Source organism: Drosophila nasuta, chromosome X, assembly GCF_023558535.2.
Source record: "Drosophila nasuta strain 15112-1781.00 chromosome X, ASM2355853v1, whole genome shotgun sequence".
Classification (NCBI taxonomy): Eukaryota; Metazoa; Arthropoda; class Insecta; order Diptera; family Drosophilidae; genus Drosophila; species Drosophila nasuta.
In genome coordinates this window covers 157336-177881 of record NC_083459.1, presented here as the reverse complement: position 1 = coordinate 177881, position 20546 = coordinate 157336, and the positions used below count along the sequence as shown (strand labels likewise).

At 38.4% G+C, this 20546-nt stretch overlaps 3 protein-coding genes across 7 annotated transcripts; 2 read left to right on the top strand and 1 right to left on the bottom strand.

Annotated features, from left to right (window-relative positions):
- The first annotated feature begins 46 nt into the window (after positions 1-46).
- On the top strand, positions 47-11623 carry LOC132796287 (anoctamin-6). Of its 4 annotated transcripts, none has more exons than XM_060807400.1 (10): positions 47-284; positions 1349-1641; positions 3487-3926; positions 5390-5962; positions 6721-6776; positions 6847-7399; positions 7473-8097; positions 9133-9338; positions 9404-9685; positions 9749-11623. In XM_060807400.1, exons 2-10 carry the CDS (start codon positions 1629-1631, stop codon positions 10037-10039), a joined length of 3039 nt encoding a protein of 1012 aa, XP_060663383.1. In that variant the 5' UTR covers positions 47-284; positions 1349-1628; the 3' UTR covers positions 10040-11623. The 4 variants fall into 4 exon arrangements, with proteins under 4 accessions (XP_060663383.1, XP_060663381.1, XP_060663382.1 ...); XM_060807398.1 differs by having other exon boundaries at positions 3487-4013; XM_060807399.1 differs by lacking the exon at positions 1349-1641 and having other exon boundaries at positions 3487-4013; positions 9749-11622.
- Positions 11624-13034: 1411 nt separating this feature from the next.
- On the top strand, positions 13035-16607 carry LOC132796924 (uncharacterized). Of its 2 annotated transcripts, none has more exons than XM_060808286.1 (5): positions 13035-13258; positions 14655-14736; positions 15486-15652; positions 15717-16059; positions 16134-16607. In XM_060808286.1, the coding sequence occupies exons 1-5, from the start codon at positions 13244-13246 to the stop codon at positions 16445-16447; spliced, it is 921 nt and encodes a 306-aa protein (XP_060664269.1). In that variant the 5' UTR covers positions 13035-13243; the 3' UTR covers positions 16448-16607. The 2 variants fall into 2 exon arrangements, with proteins under 2 accessions (XP_060664269.1, XP_060664268.1); XM_060808285.1 differs by lacking the exon at positions 13035-13258 and adding an exon at positions 13271-13341.
- Positions 16608-17172: 565 nt separating this feature from the next.
- On the bottom strand, positions 17173-19766 carry LOC132796925 (chronophin). Its single transcript, XM_060808287.1, has 3 exons — positions 19562-19766; positions 19096-19476; positions 17173-17999 (listed from the first exon to the last, which is right to left on the bottom strand). Exons 1-3 carry the CDS (start codon positions 19595-19597, stop codon positions 17457-17459), a joined length of 960 nt encoding a protein of 319 aa, XP_060664270.1. The 5' UTR covers positions 19598-19766; the 3' UTR covers positions 17173-17456.
- Positions 19767-20546: the final 780 nt, after the last annotated feature.

Sequence of the window (20546 nt, the reverse complement as noted above, 5' to 3'; positions counted from 1 at the left end):
ATCGATAGGCTCCGATGGTTTCATAGTTTCAGTGTAGTGCAAAAAACAGCCACACACAAGTTGCAATTTAGCCATAACAAAACAATACGGCCAACGACGCTACCATTGCGTCTGGCGTCTGTTGCTGCACGCGTTCTTAATTGCTAAAATAGTGTAAATATCCGTCAACATATACATACATCTTCAATATAAGCAACAATAGCAACCGTGGAGCTGACACAGGCCACAAGTACGACGGTCAGCTGCTACCTTGAGCCTGAGGTTGAGCCTGAGGCTGTGGTGAGGTGAGTTGTGAGGTCTTGAGTTGTGCGAGATGAGCGCAAATTGAATCCCAAAAGCAACTAAATGCGTGTGTCTCTAACCAAGTTTACAGCCAGCGCATACAACTACTCTGACTAACTAACAACGTTGTCGTCGTCGTCATCATCATATGCGTCTTGATTTATTTAAAGAACCTGACAAAAAGCAACTTGTGCTTGAAGTTATACCTCCCCCGCAGTGTTTGGTATTTGTTGTTTGTTTTTTTGGCACGCGAAAGGTGTGATCATTATACCAAATTCCCCACATTGCCGGCGTATGCGCTGCAATAGCGCAGCTTACTAGTCATCAACTGACTATACACTTTGAGGCTAGTCCCGAACTACTTCAGTGGTAAAGCATGGCTGGTGTGTAGCACAAGTTCTCTTTCCAGATGCCACCAATGTTTTCGCTAGTCGCGCACTAGTTCTTTGTAGACATACGCAAGTGTGTCAGGCAATTAAACAGGTTAACAATTGGAGCGCGTGTTTGGCTTTGCACTTGCCGTTTGTCAACAAAAGATTTACACTTCAACTTGACCTTTTGCGGCCCAGCAAGCAAGCTGCTATGTAAATTTTAATATGTGTACATACGTGTGTGTGTGTGTGTGTGTCTGCGTGCGTGTGTACGTCTGTGTGTTCCGTATCTAAATCAGCGGCAGCAGCAGCGGCGGCGGCGGCGGTCACAGCTCGTTGCACGCCGTCGCTCGCGCTTTGCCGTTTTGGCGTTTTGGCAATCTTGCTCTGCGTGCCGCCGCATTGCCTGAATTTGGTCAGTAATCGGCAAACAACGCGCGCGTACGCATTTTTCTAGCTCTCGATTCGTCGATACAATTTTTTCGCTTCGTTTTCTTTTTGTTTGCCGTTTTTTTTTCTTTTTTGATTAGCTGACATCATTTGGCTGGCCACTGGTCAGTAGTAGTATTTTTATTTTTTTATAGTGTGCGTGTGTGTGTTTTGTGCATAAATTTTGTTTATCACGGTTAACAAAAGAATTCCTTCTATGTTCTTGTACGTTTTCTTTCTCTCTCTCTCTCTTTTTATGCCGTCAGTCAGTCGGTCTACCGTTATGCCAGCTACTGTTGTTGTTGTGGTTGTTGCACAAACGATCGCGCGCCTTGCGTGAACTGAAGGAAACGAGTACGTGTAACGTGTAACGAGTAACGAGTCACGTGTAACGAGTACCAAGCACAAATACTCGGTGATTTTAAGCTGTCGCCTGGCTCTCTTCTACAACTTCCTTTTCCTGCCGATCTCTTGCAACTGTCTCTCTATCTCTTTTTGTCTCACACACACACACCCACTTACTATCTCTCTCTGTGTGCCTCAACAATGTATTCAGCGGGTAAATAAATAACAATCGTATATACAATGTATGTATATATATTGTATGTATGCATATACATGCATCCTCAATAATTACAATAAATAAACATTGATCAAGTTGCCATTTTCGCCATTTAGCAATCATCGTTTCACTCACATTCACACTCACATTCACATTCACACACACATTCGCATTCTCTCACATGCAAAATTCCACACAATTCTATTTGATTTCGTATTTTTAGACAGTGTGTGTCAAGAACAAACACTCAACATTTATGTACATATGCTCACAAAATATGTATGTATTAACATGTGTACACACATACATATGTACTACGTTAATACGTCACTTTTGTTCTTGTTGCACATTTATTGTTGAGCTTTCATTTGTTTATTAAACTAAACGCACTCAACACTTGCCCCCAAAATGTCAAGCATTTAAGCTTCACATCTGCATGAAGTCATCGACAGTCGTCGGCAGCACACGAACATCCATAGTTTGTTCTCTCTCTCTCTCTCTCTCTCACACAGTTTGCATCTCGCACTCGCATCTAAGCCGGAAACGGATCATCATCCATTTTGGGAGACCGGTCTTAACACCCCCAACCAAAAGTGTAGCATGCACATTTACATATTCGTATGTCGCCTAGAATATGTCGTTTGCCTTCTGCTTCTGCTTCTGTTTCTGTTCTCTTCTGTTATGTTCCAATTACATAATTGACCGTATTTCAATGACCCCTCCAGCCACTTGACGATGAACAATCATACATACTAATGTGTCAGTATCAGTAGCGACTGCCTTCGACTCTCTGATAACTTCAATTTCGATTTCGTTTTCCAATTAGGCAGCTTACAGTGGGCACTTCTATAGGTAGATCTTCACAGAATCTATGAACGAAAAGTCAGTTCACAAATATTTACATATTTGAAAAGTAATACTAAGCAATATTAATATTATTATTCGAAACACTTAATGGTTGATCTCGTTCTACAAAAAATTATATTCGTTTTGTCCGTTTCCACTATGCATACATTTTTTTAACTGCTAAAGATTTGCAAAATGTTTTATTTCTCCAATTTGTATTTGTGAAATGGATATTGCACTCAAATTAAATTATACAATGATATAGAAAATTAATAACTATGAAAATATGTACATTAATTGTGTTTTTTAATTGTACTCTTAAATTTGATTACAAAATTTATCAAATAATCATTCATAGATTTAAAAATATCAAATCAGTGTAGACTTTTTAAATGAGCACTAAATTCATCAATTCATTGATAATTTAAATGTGAATAATTTATGAAAATGCAAGGAAAAAATACAAAAACTTACAATTCATTGATAATAATTTAAATAATGTAAAGAATTTATGAAAATTAAAAAAAAAAATGGAAATTTCACAATGCAGCATCTATAGAAATACATTCTTTGTGATCATTATAAATTCATGATCTATATATTCAGTAACAGATTTATTATTGTAACCTCCTAAATTGATTTAAAAATGTAAAGTAAATATTGATAGTATTTATTATTTTGAATATTCGAACGTGGCATATCGAGGTATCACTGTGACATTGATTTTAATTAGTAGTCGCAATATTTGGGTTTTTATCATACGATTAGCGTTAAAAGCTTCTGTACGTTCGCCTTATCAGCATTGCAAAACTCACACTGAGTAGCAAGTATGTGTAGTATATCATCCAGTACTCTGTTTTCATGGATCATTCTTACCTTTTTCTGTTGTTGTTGTTGTTGTTGTTTATATCGATCACCGTTCTGTGTATATGTGTATATGTTTGTATGTGTTTGTGAGAGCAGGCGATTAATGACACCACGTTGTACTATTTACAGTGCGCACCCACGACTACGATTATCCCGAATCGGAAATGGATGAGCGCGAGAGCCTCTACTTTGATACGATCTCGCTGGCCGAATCGGAGGCAGCGGCGGCGGCGGCACATCGCAAATCGCTGTCACAGTCGCGCAACACCATTTACCATTCGGCGGTGGATCTCGCCGGGGATGAGTCACGCAACAGCCTCCGATTGGCGAGCGGGGCCGCTGCTGAGCACATGCGCCTAGCCTGGCAGCCGGGCTATCGCCAGTCGACGGCCTTGGAGCACTTGAATGGCGGTGGCGATCATACGGATGCTGCGATCGCCGCTCAGGTGCTCGCCCTCCAAAATGGACGCACACATCTGCCCACTGGCATTGGGGTTGGAGGCGGTGGCATGAGCGGTGGCGGTTGTCACTATGGTCATGGCGCGACTGCTGGCGGTGGCGATGATGAGGTCTCTAGACGTCTATTAAGACAAAGTAGCACAGTTTCGAATAAAGATAAGAAATTGCCAATTACATACTCCCAGTGGAAATTGAGGGTAAACAACCAACAAAATCAAAACAAAAACAAAAAACCAAAACATCAAAATACCGTTCAACGCTATACAAGAAGCACCAAAGCATTTATTTATCTCAAGCAAAGCAACCAAAAAGCAAAATATATACTTATAATACTTATAATATCGATGACAATCATTAACGCAGTGCTCTCTGTGCTCTTATACTATAAATCTCTCTCTCGCTATCTCACTCTGTCTCTTACTGTCGCTGCATCTCTTCACAGCGCTTCTCATGACATCGCTCCATCTCTTTCTCATTCATATGTTTATGCACTCTTCACTCTTCACTCCGTTCGGCTTTCGATATAGATATACAAATGAAACACACACACACAAACTTGATTATTTACTGCATTTTGCATATTTAATTATTTACTTTCACACACCACACACTTACACACACCCTAAACACACACACACACACACACACTTATGAAGCCCACGCATTTTGTTTCTTGCCGCCTACGTTTCTCACCGTTTTCTTTCTCTTTTTTCTCTCTTTTTTCAATAGTTTGCTTGCGGGAATGGGTAATGGCAATTTTTTAGCATAATAATATTAATTAGCTTTAAGTATATACCATTTTTTTCAATTCTTTTCTTTTCTTTTTTTTTTTGTGAAATGACCAAATGCAAATTACGGTTCGATTCCAGTTTCCGTTTAGATATTTCAACTGGTTTGTTTTTTGTTCGTCAGAATTGCATTTATTATAATTATTCATCTGCTAATTCCATGCTGCTACTTGATTTGCATATAAGTATTTGTGTGTTAGTCCAGAATCCAGTCTGATTAGTTCCAAAAGTAAAAAAAGAAAGAAAAAATATGTAGAAATGTGCTTGCAACACGATTCTCGGAACGTTATCTTACTATTCCAGCTGACTTAGATGTTTCGTAGTATTATTGTATTGTGTATTGTGTATTGTGTGGAGAGAGGAGGACTTCTTCATGGGACCGAACTAATCCGAATCGAATCGAACCGGCTGGGCAGCTTGCCAAACTGAGAAACTGAGAACAAAGAGTGTTCAGTGTGATTTAGATCGGTGTGGAATCGGCATGTTTTGCATTTCTTTTTCGAAAGCTGTCCACTTCACGCTAGTCGCCGCATGCGATGCTAACTCCGCTGTAAGAGAATTATTCCTTGGGGGGCTTAATCAGATTATCAGAATATCAGATCAGTTACACATATTTCTAAGTCACGCGGCACTCGCACCTACACGCGCTTTGATATCTTTCGTTTTTATCTCATCATGTGTATATGTATATGACCCTTATATTTATATTTATATATAATCATATAGAAAACAGATTTGTACTAATTTCAATATCTTGCTCTATTCTGCTCTGTTTTGTGCTGCAGACGTATCGACGCTTTAACGATGGCAAACGAAGCGTGGACTTTGTGCTCGCCTACAATGGCGAGGACCTCGACGAGGAGGCTGCGAATAAGCGCAAAATCTTCGAGGCCAATCTGATGCGCGAGGGCATCGAATTGGAATACTACAAGGAACAGTGGGTGCACTTCATCAAGCTGCATGCGCCGCCCGATGTGCTCCATCGCTACGCCGAGGTCCTCAAGATCAAGATGCCATTGAAGCCCATACCGGGACAGGAGCAAATCATTGCGGAGACCACGCTGGAGTTGAAGTCGTGGTTCACACGGATGTGCCGAAGCCTCTTCAGTTCGGTGCAATTGAATACGGATGTGTTTCCCGACCGCGAACAGCGCATTCACATGGAGTTTGCGCAAAAGTATCTCGAGCTATACGATAAGGAGCATCCCAACTATTTTGATCCCAGCACACGGTATTCCATCATCAATTTTGTGATGCAGCGACAGCACTTCGAGCAGGGCGAGGAGAAGGCTGACAATCTCGGCATCGAGAAGCTTGTCGAGGACGGTGTCTATTTATGCGCCTACACGCTGCACGACGTAAGTGAAAAGAACTTTCTTGCAACTGCAACTACTTCTTAAATCCGCTACTCATACGGGTAAAAGGGTATTATGGAAATGTCACCATTAAGTGCATATATTCTTGTTTAGTCGAGCTGATATAGCCATGTGCGTCTGTCTGTCCGTATGAACACTTACATATGTATTTCTCCGAGACTATAAGAGATAGAGCTGTATTGTTGTAGCACGCAGATCAATTTTGTTTTAGATGTCACTCCTAATAATCGAAAACAAGTCAGAGCGCTACATTCGAGTGATACCCGCTATCCATTTTTTTTAAGTAAAACAGTGAGGTAGTATTATTAAAATATACCAAATAATATACCATACAAATACTAAAATATGCCAAATAATATACCGTAAAAGTACTAAACTATACCGAAGACCATATTTTGTATATCGATTAAGTATTACACTCGAAATATACCACAGGCGTCAAAATATACCAGATTGTCAACCAAAACAGCCAAGACTAGATTGCAATAGACGTAATTTGCCATACAGAAGTATTACTTAAATAAATTATACGATTTTTAATTAATGGCTGTGGCTTCTGTGTGCAGTTTTGTATTCTTGCTATATTTTCATTTATCAAATAGTATATACCAAGTATAGCCTTTTGTATATTTAACTATTTTTGGTATATTCATTTATATTTGATTCAATTTGGTATATTTAAAAATAATACTGAACGGCTTTTTTATGTCTTAATATTCTTTTCTTATTGCATTTTGCAGAAAGATCGCCGAGGTGAGCTGCTAAAGGAATGGGCGAGCATTCGCAAATGGAAGAAGTGAGTTAAATATACCAAAGAGACTTTCCTTTTTGAGTGCTGTATTAACTACTTTCCTTTCATTCAACAGTCTGCAGCCGTTGGACTACGTGAAGGACTATTTTGGAGCCAAGGTGGCGCTGTATTTCGCCTGGCTGGGTTTCTATACGCACATGCTGATGCCGGTGAGCGTGCTGGGCATCTTCTTCTTTTTGTACGGCTTCGTTACGTGGTCCAGTGATCCGATCAGTCAGGATATTTGCAATGACAATGAGACGATCATGTGTCCACAGTGCGATAAAGGGTGCAACTTTTGGCGCCTCAACGAGACTTGCACTTCATCGAAATTCAACTATTTGATAGACAACAAAATGACCGTGGTGTTTGCCTTTGTTATGGCCATTTGGTCGGTGATCTATCTGGAGCTGTGGAAACGCTATTCGGCCGGTCTGGTGCACCGTTGGGGTCTGACGGGCTTCAATCATCACGTCGAGCATCCGCGTCCCCAGTATTTGGCCAAGGTGTCACAATCAAAGCGTCTCAGCAAGAAGCTGGGGGAGGCAAAAACCTTGGATCCAGATGTGCCCTTCTGGAGCATCAAGTTCTGGCCAAACTTTACCAGCTACAGCATTATGGTCTTATTTGTAAGTGCTGTGAAATCGAATCATTCGAAAGTAGAACTCGTCGTAGTAATCTAGTGTTGATCACATTTTGTAGATCTGCATATCAGTGATCGCCATTTCGGCGATCATCATCTATCGCATGGCACAGCGGGCCTCACATAGCATTTTGGCCAATGAGAACACAATGACATACAAGATAATGGTGCTACCAATTACAGCCGGTTTCCTCGATCTGATCGTCATCTCCATACTGGATCTGGTCTATAGCAGCTTAGCGGTGCGGCTCACAAATTACGAGTATTGCCGCACACAGACCGAATACGATGAGAGCTTGACCATCAAGAACTATGTGTTCCAGTTTGTCAACTATTATTCATCGCTCTTCTACATTGCATTCTTCAAAGGCAAATTTGTTGGGTATCCCTCCAAATACAATCGCATCTTCAGCTTTCGCCAGGAGGAGTGCAATCCGGGCGGCTGCCTGATGGAGCTCTGTGTGCAGCTGGTCATCATAATGGTTGGCAAACAGGCGGTGAATGCCATCGTCGAGATGCTGATACCCTATTTAATGCGCACTGCCAAGGAGCTAAATCAGAATTACGGCTGGTTTAAACGGCACAGCGAACAGAAATTGGTACCATCCACTAATCAATTCACGGAGGACTTTAATCTGCTGCCCGCCGAGAATAACTCGCTCTACGCTGAATATCTTGAAATGGGTGCGTACATCTAATAATGTATATAACAAGTAGGAAAGCTTCAGTTGAGTGGGTTCACTACTCTTTACAAAAAAAACACATTCTATAAAATACACCAAATTATTATTCCGAAAATATACTACAAATATATCGATGGATATGTATTTGGTATATCGGTTCTATAGTACAACATTAAAATAAACCATAAAGTATAAAATTTACCAAATTGTCAGCAAAAGCAAATGGGATCCAATTATAGTGACCGTTTTTTACAATACAATCGAATATCTTAAATAGCTTCTAAAATTTATCCGATCGCAATTAAATTTTCACGAATCATAAAAACTATTTTTATTATTGCATATGGATAATTCTCCGGTGAAAATGTCACGTGCGACATTATCCAAATTGAAAAAATATACAAAACCAAAACATTTTTTTAATCTGATGTAAAATTAATCTTAAAGCTCTTTATTAGCACTTTAATTAGAGCTAAGAATGATTTTGGAATAATTTTTCTGTTTTAAGATAACTTTAAAAGCTAACGTACTCGAACCAAAACATTTACCAATTTATAATCTTTATCCTGAAACAGAAAAAGTTCCTAAAATTACTTCTGGTTCTAAATATAGTGGTAATCCAGAGTTATAAGAATATAGTTTATTTATTTATAAATTTTTCCGGTTTATGTTCTTTTCACTGTAAATAGTGTGAACGCGACAAATTCCGCAAGAGAATTACGCATATGCCGACTCTAGCTTCAAAATTGCACTTGCTATTTGATTTGGCAAAAATGCATAACAAACTTGAATGTATCTCTAGCTCTTATAGCCTATGAGATTAAGTAATTCATACGGACAGACTGACGGACAGACAGACGGACGGGCGGGCGGACGGACATGGCTATATCTGTCTCGGCTGTTGTTACTGATCAAGAATGGGGTCGAATATCTCTTCTTCTGCCTGTTATATACATTTTCTGCAGGCACAAAGTTATAAAAATCGGATATAAAAAGCTGTATTTAACATTTCTCTTTTTACTTTCGTTTCGGGCAGTGATCCAATACGGGTTCATAACATTGTTTAGCTTGGCATTCCCGTTGGCGCCGCTGCTGGCGTTGATCAACAATGTGATCGAGCTGCGCCTCGATGCCATCAAGATGCTGCGATTCGTGCGACGTCCCGTGGGAATGCGTGCTCGTGATATTGGCGTCTGGCACAGCATAATGACTGTTCTCACGCACATTGCAGTCGCCTCTAGCGTGAGTACAAGCAAAGTGGAAGCAATCTCATTATATTTATTATTAAAATTTGTTGCTTTCGATAGGCTATGATAATTGCATTTAGCACAAACTTTATACCAAAACTAGTCTATAAAGCGACTCACGATGATCCCGAGCTGAACGGCTATCTGAACTTTACAATGGCTGCTTTTTACACTAAAGACTTCGAGACGGACACGCTGTTGAATGTCAGCGCGACTGCCAACGTAACGGAGTGCTACTACACCGAGTTTCGCAACAATGCCTGGGAACCGAATCCCTACAAGCGACCCGTGGTTTACTGGAAGATATTGACGGCTCGTCTCGCCTTCATTGTCATCTATCAGGTGAGCGTAATTGGAAATTGATCCTAGTATGCTGATGGCTAAATGAGTTGCTTTCTATTGCAGAATATTATTACCATGCTTCAGGGCATTTTGCGCTGGGCTGTGCCTGATGTCTCCGGTCGTCTGCTGAAGCGAATCAAGCGCGAGAATTTCCTGTTGCGCGAGCACATCATCGAGTTTGAGAAGAGACAGGCCCAGGAATTGACGCAGACCCAACTGCAGAGTCAGCAACAGCAGCAGCAAACAGTTGGCTCTGAGCCAGAGGATTTGTTGCGTCAGCGACTGAATGGCAACAACAACAACAACAGCAACAATAAGAACTCTGCTGGGGACAGTTCGACCACCTACGTCTGAGATTCTATCATCACTATCATTGTCATGATCATCAGCAGAAGAAACCAAGTGCATTTTAGTTGTAAGCCTCGAATGTTGATTTGAATTTGTTACCGGGGCAAGAAGAACACTGCTTATATACTTTTGTATATAGTACATCACACACACACACACACATACATACATACATATTTATGTGTACATAGTATAAATTATATTATTAATTTCTCCACTACTTTTGCCCTGAATTGTTGTTGTTAACTATGTGCTGTACTTAAGTATAGAAACTCATTTTAGATGCAATTGCTCAAGGCGCTAAATACTTTTGTGTGTGTGTGTGTGTAACTTAAGAGTACATATGTGTATGTGTATGCGTATATAGTGTGCATACATATATCAGATAAGTGTGAGCAACTGTTGCATAATTTATGTTCTATATATGTATGTAAATCCAAAATGAATTGCCAAATTGAAAAGTGTTCGTAGAAAAACGCGACTGATGCAACAGACACTCGAAATTATAGACATCATATCATATAGTTGTATGTGTGCGTGTGTGTGTGTGCATATGAGGTATTCCCTATCGAAAAATGTTCTGCTCGGCACTAAAAGTTAAGCTTATTCCTTAAGCAGTTAAGAGTTATGATTGCTTTGAGGAACTCTGTTTTACAATCAAATATATTGATTCGTTAATTTTTTGTTTTTCGTACGAACTCGATTATTTTTGCAATTATCGTAAAACGGAAAAATAATGGCAAACTCATTCTCTGCTAAGATTCATGCAAAATTCATCTTAATTCAATTCATTATTCAATATTCCATTCATTAAATAGTACGAGAGTTTTCGATGTGTTTTCTTAGAATGCCAAAATTATGAATGTTGCATAGACACACCCACACACATACAATTTTTGATAGATGTATCTAGAAGCACTAGTAGTAGATGTATCTTTTGAATCATACTGGTTATTTCTAAAGCAAAGGCGAAAGCGAATTCATTTGTACCTTATCGACACACGCGTAAACAAACAAAAATACCAAACTAATCAGATGCGTATGCCAAGCAGATGCATATGCATGTTAACACTAATAAACAATCCAATGTACCTTACAATTTACACAACAAACAAACGAAAACAAAACAACAAACAAACAAACAAACATTACACATGTTTATAGTAGATTCGTACATGTCCTATGTGTGTATTTTTGCGTGTACTTTTAACTCGTTTTATTTTTCATTTATAGTGTATTTTTTTTAATTTTGAATTTGAATTTTATTGTTTCTCGATCTTTTTGTTTTTCGTTTAATGTCTTCGCTAAGCACACACTGCATACATGTGTTTTATACAACAGCAAATTACGAGATACGAAATAGTATATTTTATTATTTTGATAAATATATTTATATATATACAAATGAGATGCGTTGCGATCCGCAGAATGTTCTAATGTAAATTTATATAGCATTGTTAACATTTTACAAAACACAAAACAAAAACTAATAACAACCAAAATGTAAATTGAAAATAATTATAAAAATAATTGTATAAAAAATGCAAAAAATTAAAAACCAACAAAAAATAATTTCTAAGATCATAACTGGAAATTATGATAATAAAAAGAAATGTGGAAATTATAATTTGTAGAGTTTCAACTATTTTTTTTTCGAATTGACATTTCAGAATTTTAAGGATATTTTTTTTAAAGGTGAAGTATAGAATAATTTGTAAAAGATTAAGGAACTCGGCCGGCCAATTATTATATGTCCTTGGGCATAATGATTTATCTAAACAATACAATATTCGAAACCTTATGAAAATGCTTAAGAGCTGAGTTGCAAGTCTTTCTTTTTTGTACAAAAAAGCAAGAACTCGTTTTCAATAAAACAATATTTTAAAAAGATATCAAAAAAATAAATGTAATAATACTTCTCTACGCGGATATAAATAGCTTATATCTTGAGCACATTCTTTTGGAATCGTTGCAACTTCTATTTTAAGCGGTCAGGGTTAGGTCTATAATGAAGCCAAAAGTCATAATAAATTATACTGGAATTTAGAAATGAAAAAAAAAACGAGTATAGGATTCATAGCTCATGCCATATTTGCTAAGTTCGTTGTCTTGGCAATAATCTGCGACAGATTATTGCAAAATATAACTGAGTTTTAAAATTCCAATCAACACCAAGCGTTTTATGTTACCGAATCAGAATATATGCACTGAAAAAAAACCAAGTTCTAAAATCAAGATTTGTCTTAAAAATCGTTTTATTGACATAAGACAACTTAAAGAACAAATTCTTCAAACTAAGAACATTAGTCTAAAAAATGCCAAATTTAAATATAAATAATACATTTTTGATCTTATATGATAATTAGATTTTTAGTGTAAGAAAACTATAGGATTTTTGTTTCTTGTTAATAAGTGCTTGGGTCTTAAATTAAATGTTCTTGATGTGTTTTCTAACATTAGGATTTTCACGTTCTTGACAAACTTTTGAGATCAAAATTCTTAATTTTAGAACATTTTTTTGTTGTGTGTTTCCTTAAGGAAATTGTTCAGCTTGCAATCTATTCGGAATTATTCGGATACCTCTACTTGTTATAAAGTTATGCGTTCATTGTTGATCCGATGTGTCCAGTGTTCTATCGTAACTGACGCTGCAGTGCAACAGGTCAGTGCGGCAGAACCGGAAGCTCGATCGTATGCAATCTATGAATGTCATATAGCATAACACTCGAATGGTGGCAAATCAATTGGAACCGTTGACGAGGGCGAGGGCGAGGGCGAAAGCGAGATGACGATGGGGATATAAACAATTGAAGCACATCAAGCTGACACACAATAATGTGCTCCAGTTCTAAGATCAGCTAGCGTGATAGGTGCTAATTTAATCATCTGTAACTAAATTGAAATGCATCTGACAGAAAGCAGATCGCAGATCGCAGATCTCGCAGTCGCAGTCCGTTCAATTGTCTTTGGCCAGTCGAGCAGTTGGACGATACTTTTGAGCTTAGCTACGAATCAGTTGGCACAACGCTTCAATGGCATTTGCATTTGCATAAGTCGCAGCACACAAATATAATAATAATAAAAGAACAACAGCAACAACAACAACAACAACAACAACAACGAAATCAGCATTATAATAGATTTGTCAACTCTGAACCGCATTTGCATCGAGATCTTATCGCTCAACCCTCTGAGACAGCAACCATCACAATGTGCTCCAGTTCCGTAAGTATTTAGTCGCGATGCTGCGTCGTCTTTGGCAAGCAGCTGCCTGGTCGCTGGCTTCCACTAAGCCAAATCCCTGCCAAGTGTGTCCAAGCAATTACAGATAAGCCGCTTATTGCATTGCACTTCACAACATTTCATCATTGCTCTTCTTTTTGTAATTAAAAAACAAAACAATCATTTTAGCAACGATACATTACGACTATGATGTAGATAAAAGTGCAAATTGATCGCGTGTTTCATTTCCATTAGTTTCCATTACTGAAGTATCCATTCTTCATTAATAATATCGATTTGGTGGCCTTGAATTTCTCCCCTCATCTAAGCACACATTATTCTATTGTTTAAATTGCATCTCATTCCATAGAAGTGGTACACAAGAGAGAAAGTAATGGAAATGGAACACAAGACGTATTTACGTACATATGTTCCTATATTTATTAGTTCTGTGTTTCATTTACATTTGTTTCCATTGCTGAAGTATCCATTCATCATTAATAGTTTTTGTGCTTTGTATTTCCTCCTTTACCTAAGCACACATTATTCATTTGTTTAATTTCCATTTGACCCATTTGATCCCCAATCTCATTTCATATATTTATTAGTTCTGGGTTTCATTTTCATTTGTTTCCATTGCTGATTTGGTGGCCTTGAATTTCCCCCCCTTTATCTAAGCACACATTATTCTTTGTTTAATTTGCATCTCATTCCATAGAAAAGGTACACAAGAGGGAAAGTAATGAGTAAGTAAGTAAGTAAGTAATAATAATATAATAGATATGTATTTGTTAGTTCTGTGTTCCATATACCATATGTCTATACGTACAGGGGAGAGCAAAAGTGGATACATGTTTATCTTTTCTGACTTTAAGGTGATGTAAAATTCGTCAAAATATGTCAAAATCGATTTAATTCCTTTTTTTTATGCATCCCCAAGTATCCACTTATGCATACATATATCTTAGCTCTGTGTTTCAATTCCTTTGCTTTTCCTCTTGTGTGCCGGTTCTCCATACCGACATATGTACAAACGTGTGCAAAGGTTGTGTGTTTCATTTCCATGCGTTCCCCTACATATTATTCGCAGTAAAACGCAATCCCATTTTTCAAAACATCACAATTGCAATCCATGTGGTTTAGCTAATTAATTTAACCGCTTTTCCATTGTTTCTGCATGCACCTGTTTCGCCGTAGTGGGTTTTAATTACATTTGTGCCAATTCCATTTGTTTCGTAGCTGCAAGCTGCAAGCTGCATACATTACATTATATTAAATGCATTGAAACTTGAACTATTTTCTCTTACTTTGAATGCACTAACAACATATCAGTCAATTTTTAAAATACTTTATCTTCACATGTATGTTATGCGTTCCATTTCCATTCGTTTCTCTGCAGCCCAAAAATATTAAGCAGCTCTCTGCAGCGGAACGTGAAAAGTTCTTCGACTCTTTCGATGTGGTCTTCTGCGATTGTGACGGTTGGTTTACATTTTATAGATCATACTATCTAGCTTTTAATCAATTAATCATTATGCAAATAATAACAATAATTATTTCTAAAATTGAAAAGTTCTTAAATCAAGATTTTGTAACCTTCTTTTCAATCCAAAATAAAACATCCTTGAATCAAAATTTTAATCTTAAAATAGGATGTTTTAAATGTTAAAATGCAAATTTAGCATGCAAATCTTATTTCAAGATTGTTTTTTTTTTTTGAGATCAACAAAATCTTAAATCAACATTTTTCAATCTAGATTTTTTTCTTTCTATGTACACAATCGTTAAGTCTAGAGTCTGGATTGTTGTTGATTTAGAACCACGTTATTCTTCCATTGTGTTCATTGTTTCAATCATTGCTTACTTAATGTAAGCAAACGAGATAGGAGCATTCAAATGAATCGAGTAATGTTGGGAATTGGAAAGTAATTTAATTTTTCTTTTCGAAATACACAATTTTTTTTTATAAAATTGCAACGAAATTGAAATTTTTAATTTATCGTTTGCTTATAAAAGAAAATCAACAAAAGTAAACAGTCCATTAACATATGTATACTTGACTCTTATTGTGTAACTAGTCGTATACGCAACAAAACTGAAGCTTTACATTATGTTGCGTATACGACTCCGATTATTTCTGAAGATGGGGAAAACGAATTTGTGAAGAAAGAAAAGGGAAATATACTTGTATTGTATAAAGATAGAGTTTAATCTATGTTGTCCTTTGCAGGCGTTGTCTGGTACACTTTGCGTGACTTTATACCAGGGTCAGCTGAGGCAATCTCCGAGCTGCAGCGTCGCGGGAAGCAGCTCACCTTTGTGACCAACAACAGCATTAGCTCCGTGAAGCAGCATCTCCAGAAGTTCGCTAGTCAGCCCGGACTAAGCATAGACAAGGTAAGAAGCAAAGATTGTTCGAATAATGATCAAACTCCAATCCCCACTCGATTGGTTAATGCAGGAACAGATTGTGCATCCGGCTCAGACGATTTGCGATCATCTCAAATCGATTGGCTTCGAGGGACTCATCTACTGTTTGGCCACGCCTCCCTTCAAGCAGTTGCTACGCGATGCGGGCTTCAATTTGGCGGAGGAACGAGAAGGATTCGTGATCGAGAGCATCGCGGATCTGCGTGATGCCATCTATGGACGGCAGGAGGTGCAGGCGGTGGTCATCGATGTGGACTTCAATCTGAGTGCCACGAAACTTATGCGCGCCCATGTCCAGCTGCAGAATCCCAACTGTTTATTCCTGGCCGGCGCAGCTGATGCCATGATTCCCTTTGGCACCGGCGACATCATCGGTGGGCAACCCATTAAATTCTATTCTGTTCTATTCTTTACTCTTGCGTTACTCTCTCTCTCTCCCTCCTTTTAGGACCCGGCGCCTTCATCGATGTGGTGGCCAAGGCGAGTGGACGCCAGCCCACGGTGCTGGGCAAGCCGGGTGAGGCACTGCGTCAACTGTTGCGCGATCGCCACATCGATTGCCCAAACAGTCGCGTCCTCTTCATCGGCGACAGTCTGGCCAGCGACATTGCCTTTGCCCGTGCCAGTGGATATCAGACGTTGCTCGTCCTCACCGGCGGGGGCAGCGCCGAGGATGTCGCCAGCTTGCCCCCCGACCACGCCCACTTGCCAGATTACGTCTGCGATTGCCTGGGCGATCTGTCGGATAAGTGGAGGAAGTGAGGAGGTGACCCAGATGGGCATTTCGCTCAGTTCTAAAAAACCCAATTGCACAAGATTTTTTTTTTGCATCATTGCTAATTATTTAAGATCTTTTTGTTTCATATAATAACCGAAGATCGTAGAACATAGTTTTGAATAAAATTCCGAATTTTTAAAAATTTAAAAATAAAGGTAATAAAATAAATCAAGATTGAAAAAATCTTTATTTACGATTTCAGTTGGTCTTGGGTTCAAACACTAGTAGGTTCATATACAATATATAAACAAGTAAGAAAGTTACAGTCGAGTGTGCTCGACTGTGAGATACCCGCTACCCATTTTTAATAAGGGCACAATATTGCGGTATTATAATATTGTATTTTAAAAATATACCGAAAATTATACAAAATACTAAAAATATACCAAATGGTATATTTGGTATATTGATATAGTACCAAATTCAAAATATACCAGATTGTCGGCCAAAGCAACTAAGACTCCTAGTAAGTAGGCTCATACAAAAGTATTTCTTTAATAACTTCCACAATTCGATCATTTTCATTGGGAATATGAAATGGAAAATAATCGAGATAACTAAGAATACAGGGTATATAGAAGGTCTGAACATGTGAAAGTTGTGCGATTTCAATTATCTTATGCATAGTTCAAGCAAGTTCGTTGATAAGATTAACGCAAGTGAAAACATCATAAATTTTAGTGATACTATAAAAATAAAACGAAAGTACTTCTCAACACAGAATGATGTATTAAATTTATTACAAATTCTCTCTCTCTCTTTTCTCTAATAAATAGGGGGTTACACGATATATTGGTAATTTTATGGGCAAAAATAACAAGCATTATCTTATGGAACATTATAATGTTATATACACAAGAGCACAGGAGTGCAGTAATCAGTAAATCAGAACGATCTTTCCCTATACATATTGTAGAGTATTTGCTAGCTCGTCAAACTCTTCGTTCTGCGATCCTTGCCGGTGAATAAACTATCAATCTTAGAGTAATCTAGCTAGACATGCGCCTTGGGCACAAGTGTCTCGAATAGTTTCGCCAAATCGGCCGCACTATCCGCATAATAATCGGGCACCAAATCGGGCGAAGTCTCCGCCTCGAGTTGCTCCAGCGTACAGCCTCCGGTGAGGACGAGCAACGTTTGGAATCCGCACATACGACCAAATTTCACATCCTGCGCCAACATATCACCGATCATGAGCACACGCTTCGGATCGCTCACCTTGTGATGCTCAATGAGCATATCGCCCAAAGGACGTCCAGGTTTGCCCAGCATCGTTGGCTCCTTGCCACTGGCCTCAACCAGAATGGAGGCAAAGGGACCCGGTCCAATGATGTTTATGTCCTTGGCCACAGGCAGCAGACGATCCGTGGCGCCGGTCAACAGCAGGCAATCCGGATGCCGCAGATAAAGATGCGCGCGCAGCAGTTTCGTCGAGGTCAAATTGAAGTCCACATCGATGACCACAGCACGCACTGGCGATTTGTCGAAAATGTGCTTCGCCAGATCTGAGTAGGTGTCCTCGATGAGATGATTAGGCTGTCACCACCCCAAAGAAAAGAGAAATACAAGTTAGAAATGAGCTAAAGAAGTTAAAAGAAATTTAACATTGACATAACAGCCATAAGTTAATAGTGTTCGCTTAACAGAATGATTGAATGATAATTAACAGAGCTGAGGAAAAGAAAAAAAGTTGTCTGCGTAGGAACATTGATTAAAAAGAGTAAAGAAATAAAAAACAAGAATGTTCGCTTAACATAATAGTTGAATGTTAAATAACATAAGTTACAACTGAATTATTTTTTGAAGACAAGTTTTTATACGATTGAGGAAACAAAAAAGTTCACTGCGTATAAATTTGAGGAATACTTTGGTATCTCAAACTTTTACAGAATGTTCGCTTAACAGAATTAATGAATGCTGAATAACAGAGCTGTTAAGTAATAACTACATAGCCTATTTCTTGAACATCTTCCAAGTTATTTGTACGATTGAGGAAAATAAATAAAAGTTGTCTGTGTCGAAAGGAATACTGACAACAAGTTTTATCAAGCTTTTACATACTATGAGATGAAGATATTGATGTAAGGCAATAAATAAGACAAGAATGTTCGCTTAGCAGAATGATTAAATGTTAAATAACAGAGGTGTTATTATACGATTTAGGAAAATAAAAAAAAAGGTGTCTGTGTCGAAATTTGAGAAATTCTATACCATGTTTGGTATCTCAACCTTTTACGCTGATTAAGAAGAATAAATAAATAAATAAAGCAGGAATGTTCGCTTAACGCAATCGGTATATGTTAAATTACAGAGCTGCTAAGTTGCAACTGACTTATTTCTTGAATAACTTCGTACTTCTTTATTCGATTGGAAGAAAATCTTTGTCCGACAATTTGGGGAATACTGATATCAAGTTTAGTATCTCAACAATAAATAAATAAATGAACAACTTGGGAAATACTGACATCAAATTTGGTATCTCTAGGTATAAAAGATTATGAGATCATAAGGACAGATAGTCGAATACTGATTAAGAAGAATGGGATTGAGAAACAGAATGTTTTCCCAATGGAGTATACACACGGAAAAGATTAAACTGAGGAGGAGTGAGAAGGGAATTAGGTTAACTTACGCCATCGATCATCTGGAAGCCGGCATCGTGGAGCACCTGCTTGAACTTTGGCGACGCTATGATGTAGATAAGTCCATCGAAATTGATGCTGCGCAGATAGTGGACAATCGACTGCGCTGGATGCCAGATTTGCTCCTTCTGCACCTCCATGCCCACCTGGGCGAAACTGCGCACTGTGGACTCGACGGCACGTGCACTGTTGTTGGTCACATAGGTGATGGGTTTGCCGGCCTTTTGGAGGGCGGCAAAGCCATCGGGGGCATGGGGCACGTTGTGCTGCAGAGTGAAGATGACGCCATCGATGTCCGTGAAAACGCGATCAAAGGAGTCGACAAAGCGACGCTTCTCTTCCGTACTCAATTGCAAAATGTGACGAGGTCGCTGTAAGTGAGTGATAAAAAAAAAACACAAGAAAATAATGATTCGTTTGTAATTCAAGGAATCTGATGATCAAGCAGTGACTAACGCTTGCGACGCTGCTGCTGCTGCTGTTGTTGGCCATGACGAAGGTTGGTGCTGCGGTTGCTGCTGCTGCTGCTGCTGCTGCTGCTCAACTAATGTGACAGACTCGACTAACGCATCATAAAAACTAAAAACTGCAAAGAAAATAAATTAACACTTTCCAGGCGACGGCGTTCGAAGACTGAGCGAGCAAGCGAGCGAGCGAGTCGAGTGAGTGAGTGAGTGAGTTAATGTACAGCGTACGTATGAGGAGGTCGCTTCCGTTTGCTATCAAGAAACCCACAAACAAAAACCCAAAACCGAAAACAAAAACAATAATGAAATTGAAACCAATAACTGCTGTTGTTGTTACTGCTGCTGCTGCTGCTGCTAAAACTTATCTCGACTCTCTCTTCTTTGTGTTTATGCACTCTCGCAGTTTCACCATCGCTCTCGCTCTCTCTCGCACTGTCGCTGTCGCTGCCACAGCCGTAAGTGCTTTCCTGCCTGCACCCACAACCCAACCTGTATGTGACAAAAGTGTGCAAGTGCACAAATACATACAAACACACACATATATGCACATACATACATATGTATGTAAAGACCGCTACTGCAACGGTTTGTGCTGGTTGAACCTTAAAGTGTAAACGATATTCGAATTAATCTAATCGAATTTCCAAGAAACAACACACACATATGCACATATTATGAATATGAATGAAGTGTAAACAGAAGATACTATATGTACACATCATTATGAAACTCAGGAATCTATTTATTATAATCAATTCATTTACATCTTTTTGAGTGCAAAGTAAACTAATAATTTCAATTGGGAAGTGTTAAATTCAAATTAATGTTCATAATGTTTGATTTTACTGCAAACAAAAACAAAAGATTATACATTGTGATGAAATACAAGAATAATGTCAACAAGTGAAATTATTATCTAAAATCTAAGCGTTGAAATCTAATTTAATTTTACTAAGTAGTATTCAATTTAGAAT

What these genes read in the sequence shown, in the direction of transcription:
- LOC132796287 (XM_060807398.1), top strand. An exon ending in ACATTGCAGTCGCCTCTAGC is followed by an intron (nt 9,339 to 9,403) that starts GTGAGTACAAGC and finishes TGCTTTCGATAG; the next exon opens with GCTATGATAATTGCATTTAG. An exon ending in CCTTCATTGTCATCTATCAG is followed by an intron (nt 9,686 to 9,748) that starts GTGAGCGTAATT and finishes TTTCTATTGCAG; the next exon opens with AATATTATTACCATGCTTCA.
- LOC132796924 (XM_060808285.1), top strand. Translation starts at nt 13,276, where the DNA reads ATGCTGCGTCGTCTTTGGCAAGCAGCTGCCTGGTCGCTGGCTTCCACT. An exon ending in CCGGACTAAGCATAGACAAG is followed by an intron (nt 15,653 to 15,716) that starts GTAAGAAGCAAA and finishes TGGTTAATGCAG; the next exon opens with GAACAGATTGTGCATCCGGC. An exon ending in TGGCACCGGCGACATCATCG is followed by an intron (nt 16,060 to 16,133) that starts GTGGGCAACCCA and finishes CCCTCCTTTTAG; the next exon opens with GACCCGGCGCCTTCATCGAT.
- LOC132796925 (XM_060808287.1), bottom strand. Translation starts at nt 19,597, where the DNA reads ATGGCCAACAACAGCAGCAGCAGCAGCGTCGCAAGC. An exon ending in GCAGCAGCAGCGTCGCAAGC is followed by an intron (nt 19,477 to 19,561) that starts GTTAGTCACTGC and finishes ACTCACTTACAG; the next exon opens with CGACCTCGTCACATTTTGCA. An exon ending in GCTTCCAGATGATCGATGGC is followed by an intron (nt 18,000 to 19,095) that starts GTAAGTTAACCT and finishes GGGTGGTGACAG; the next exon opens with CCTAATCATCTCATCGAGGA.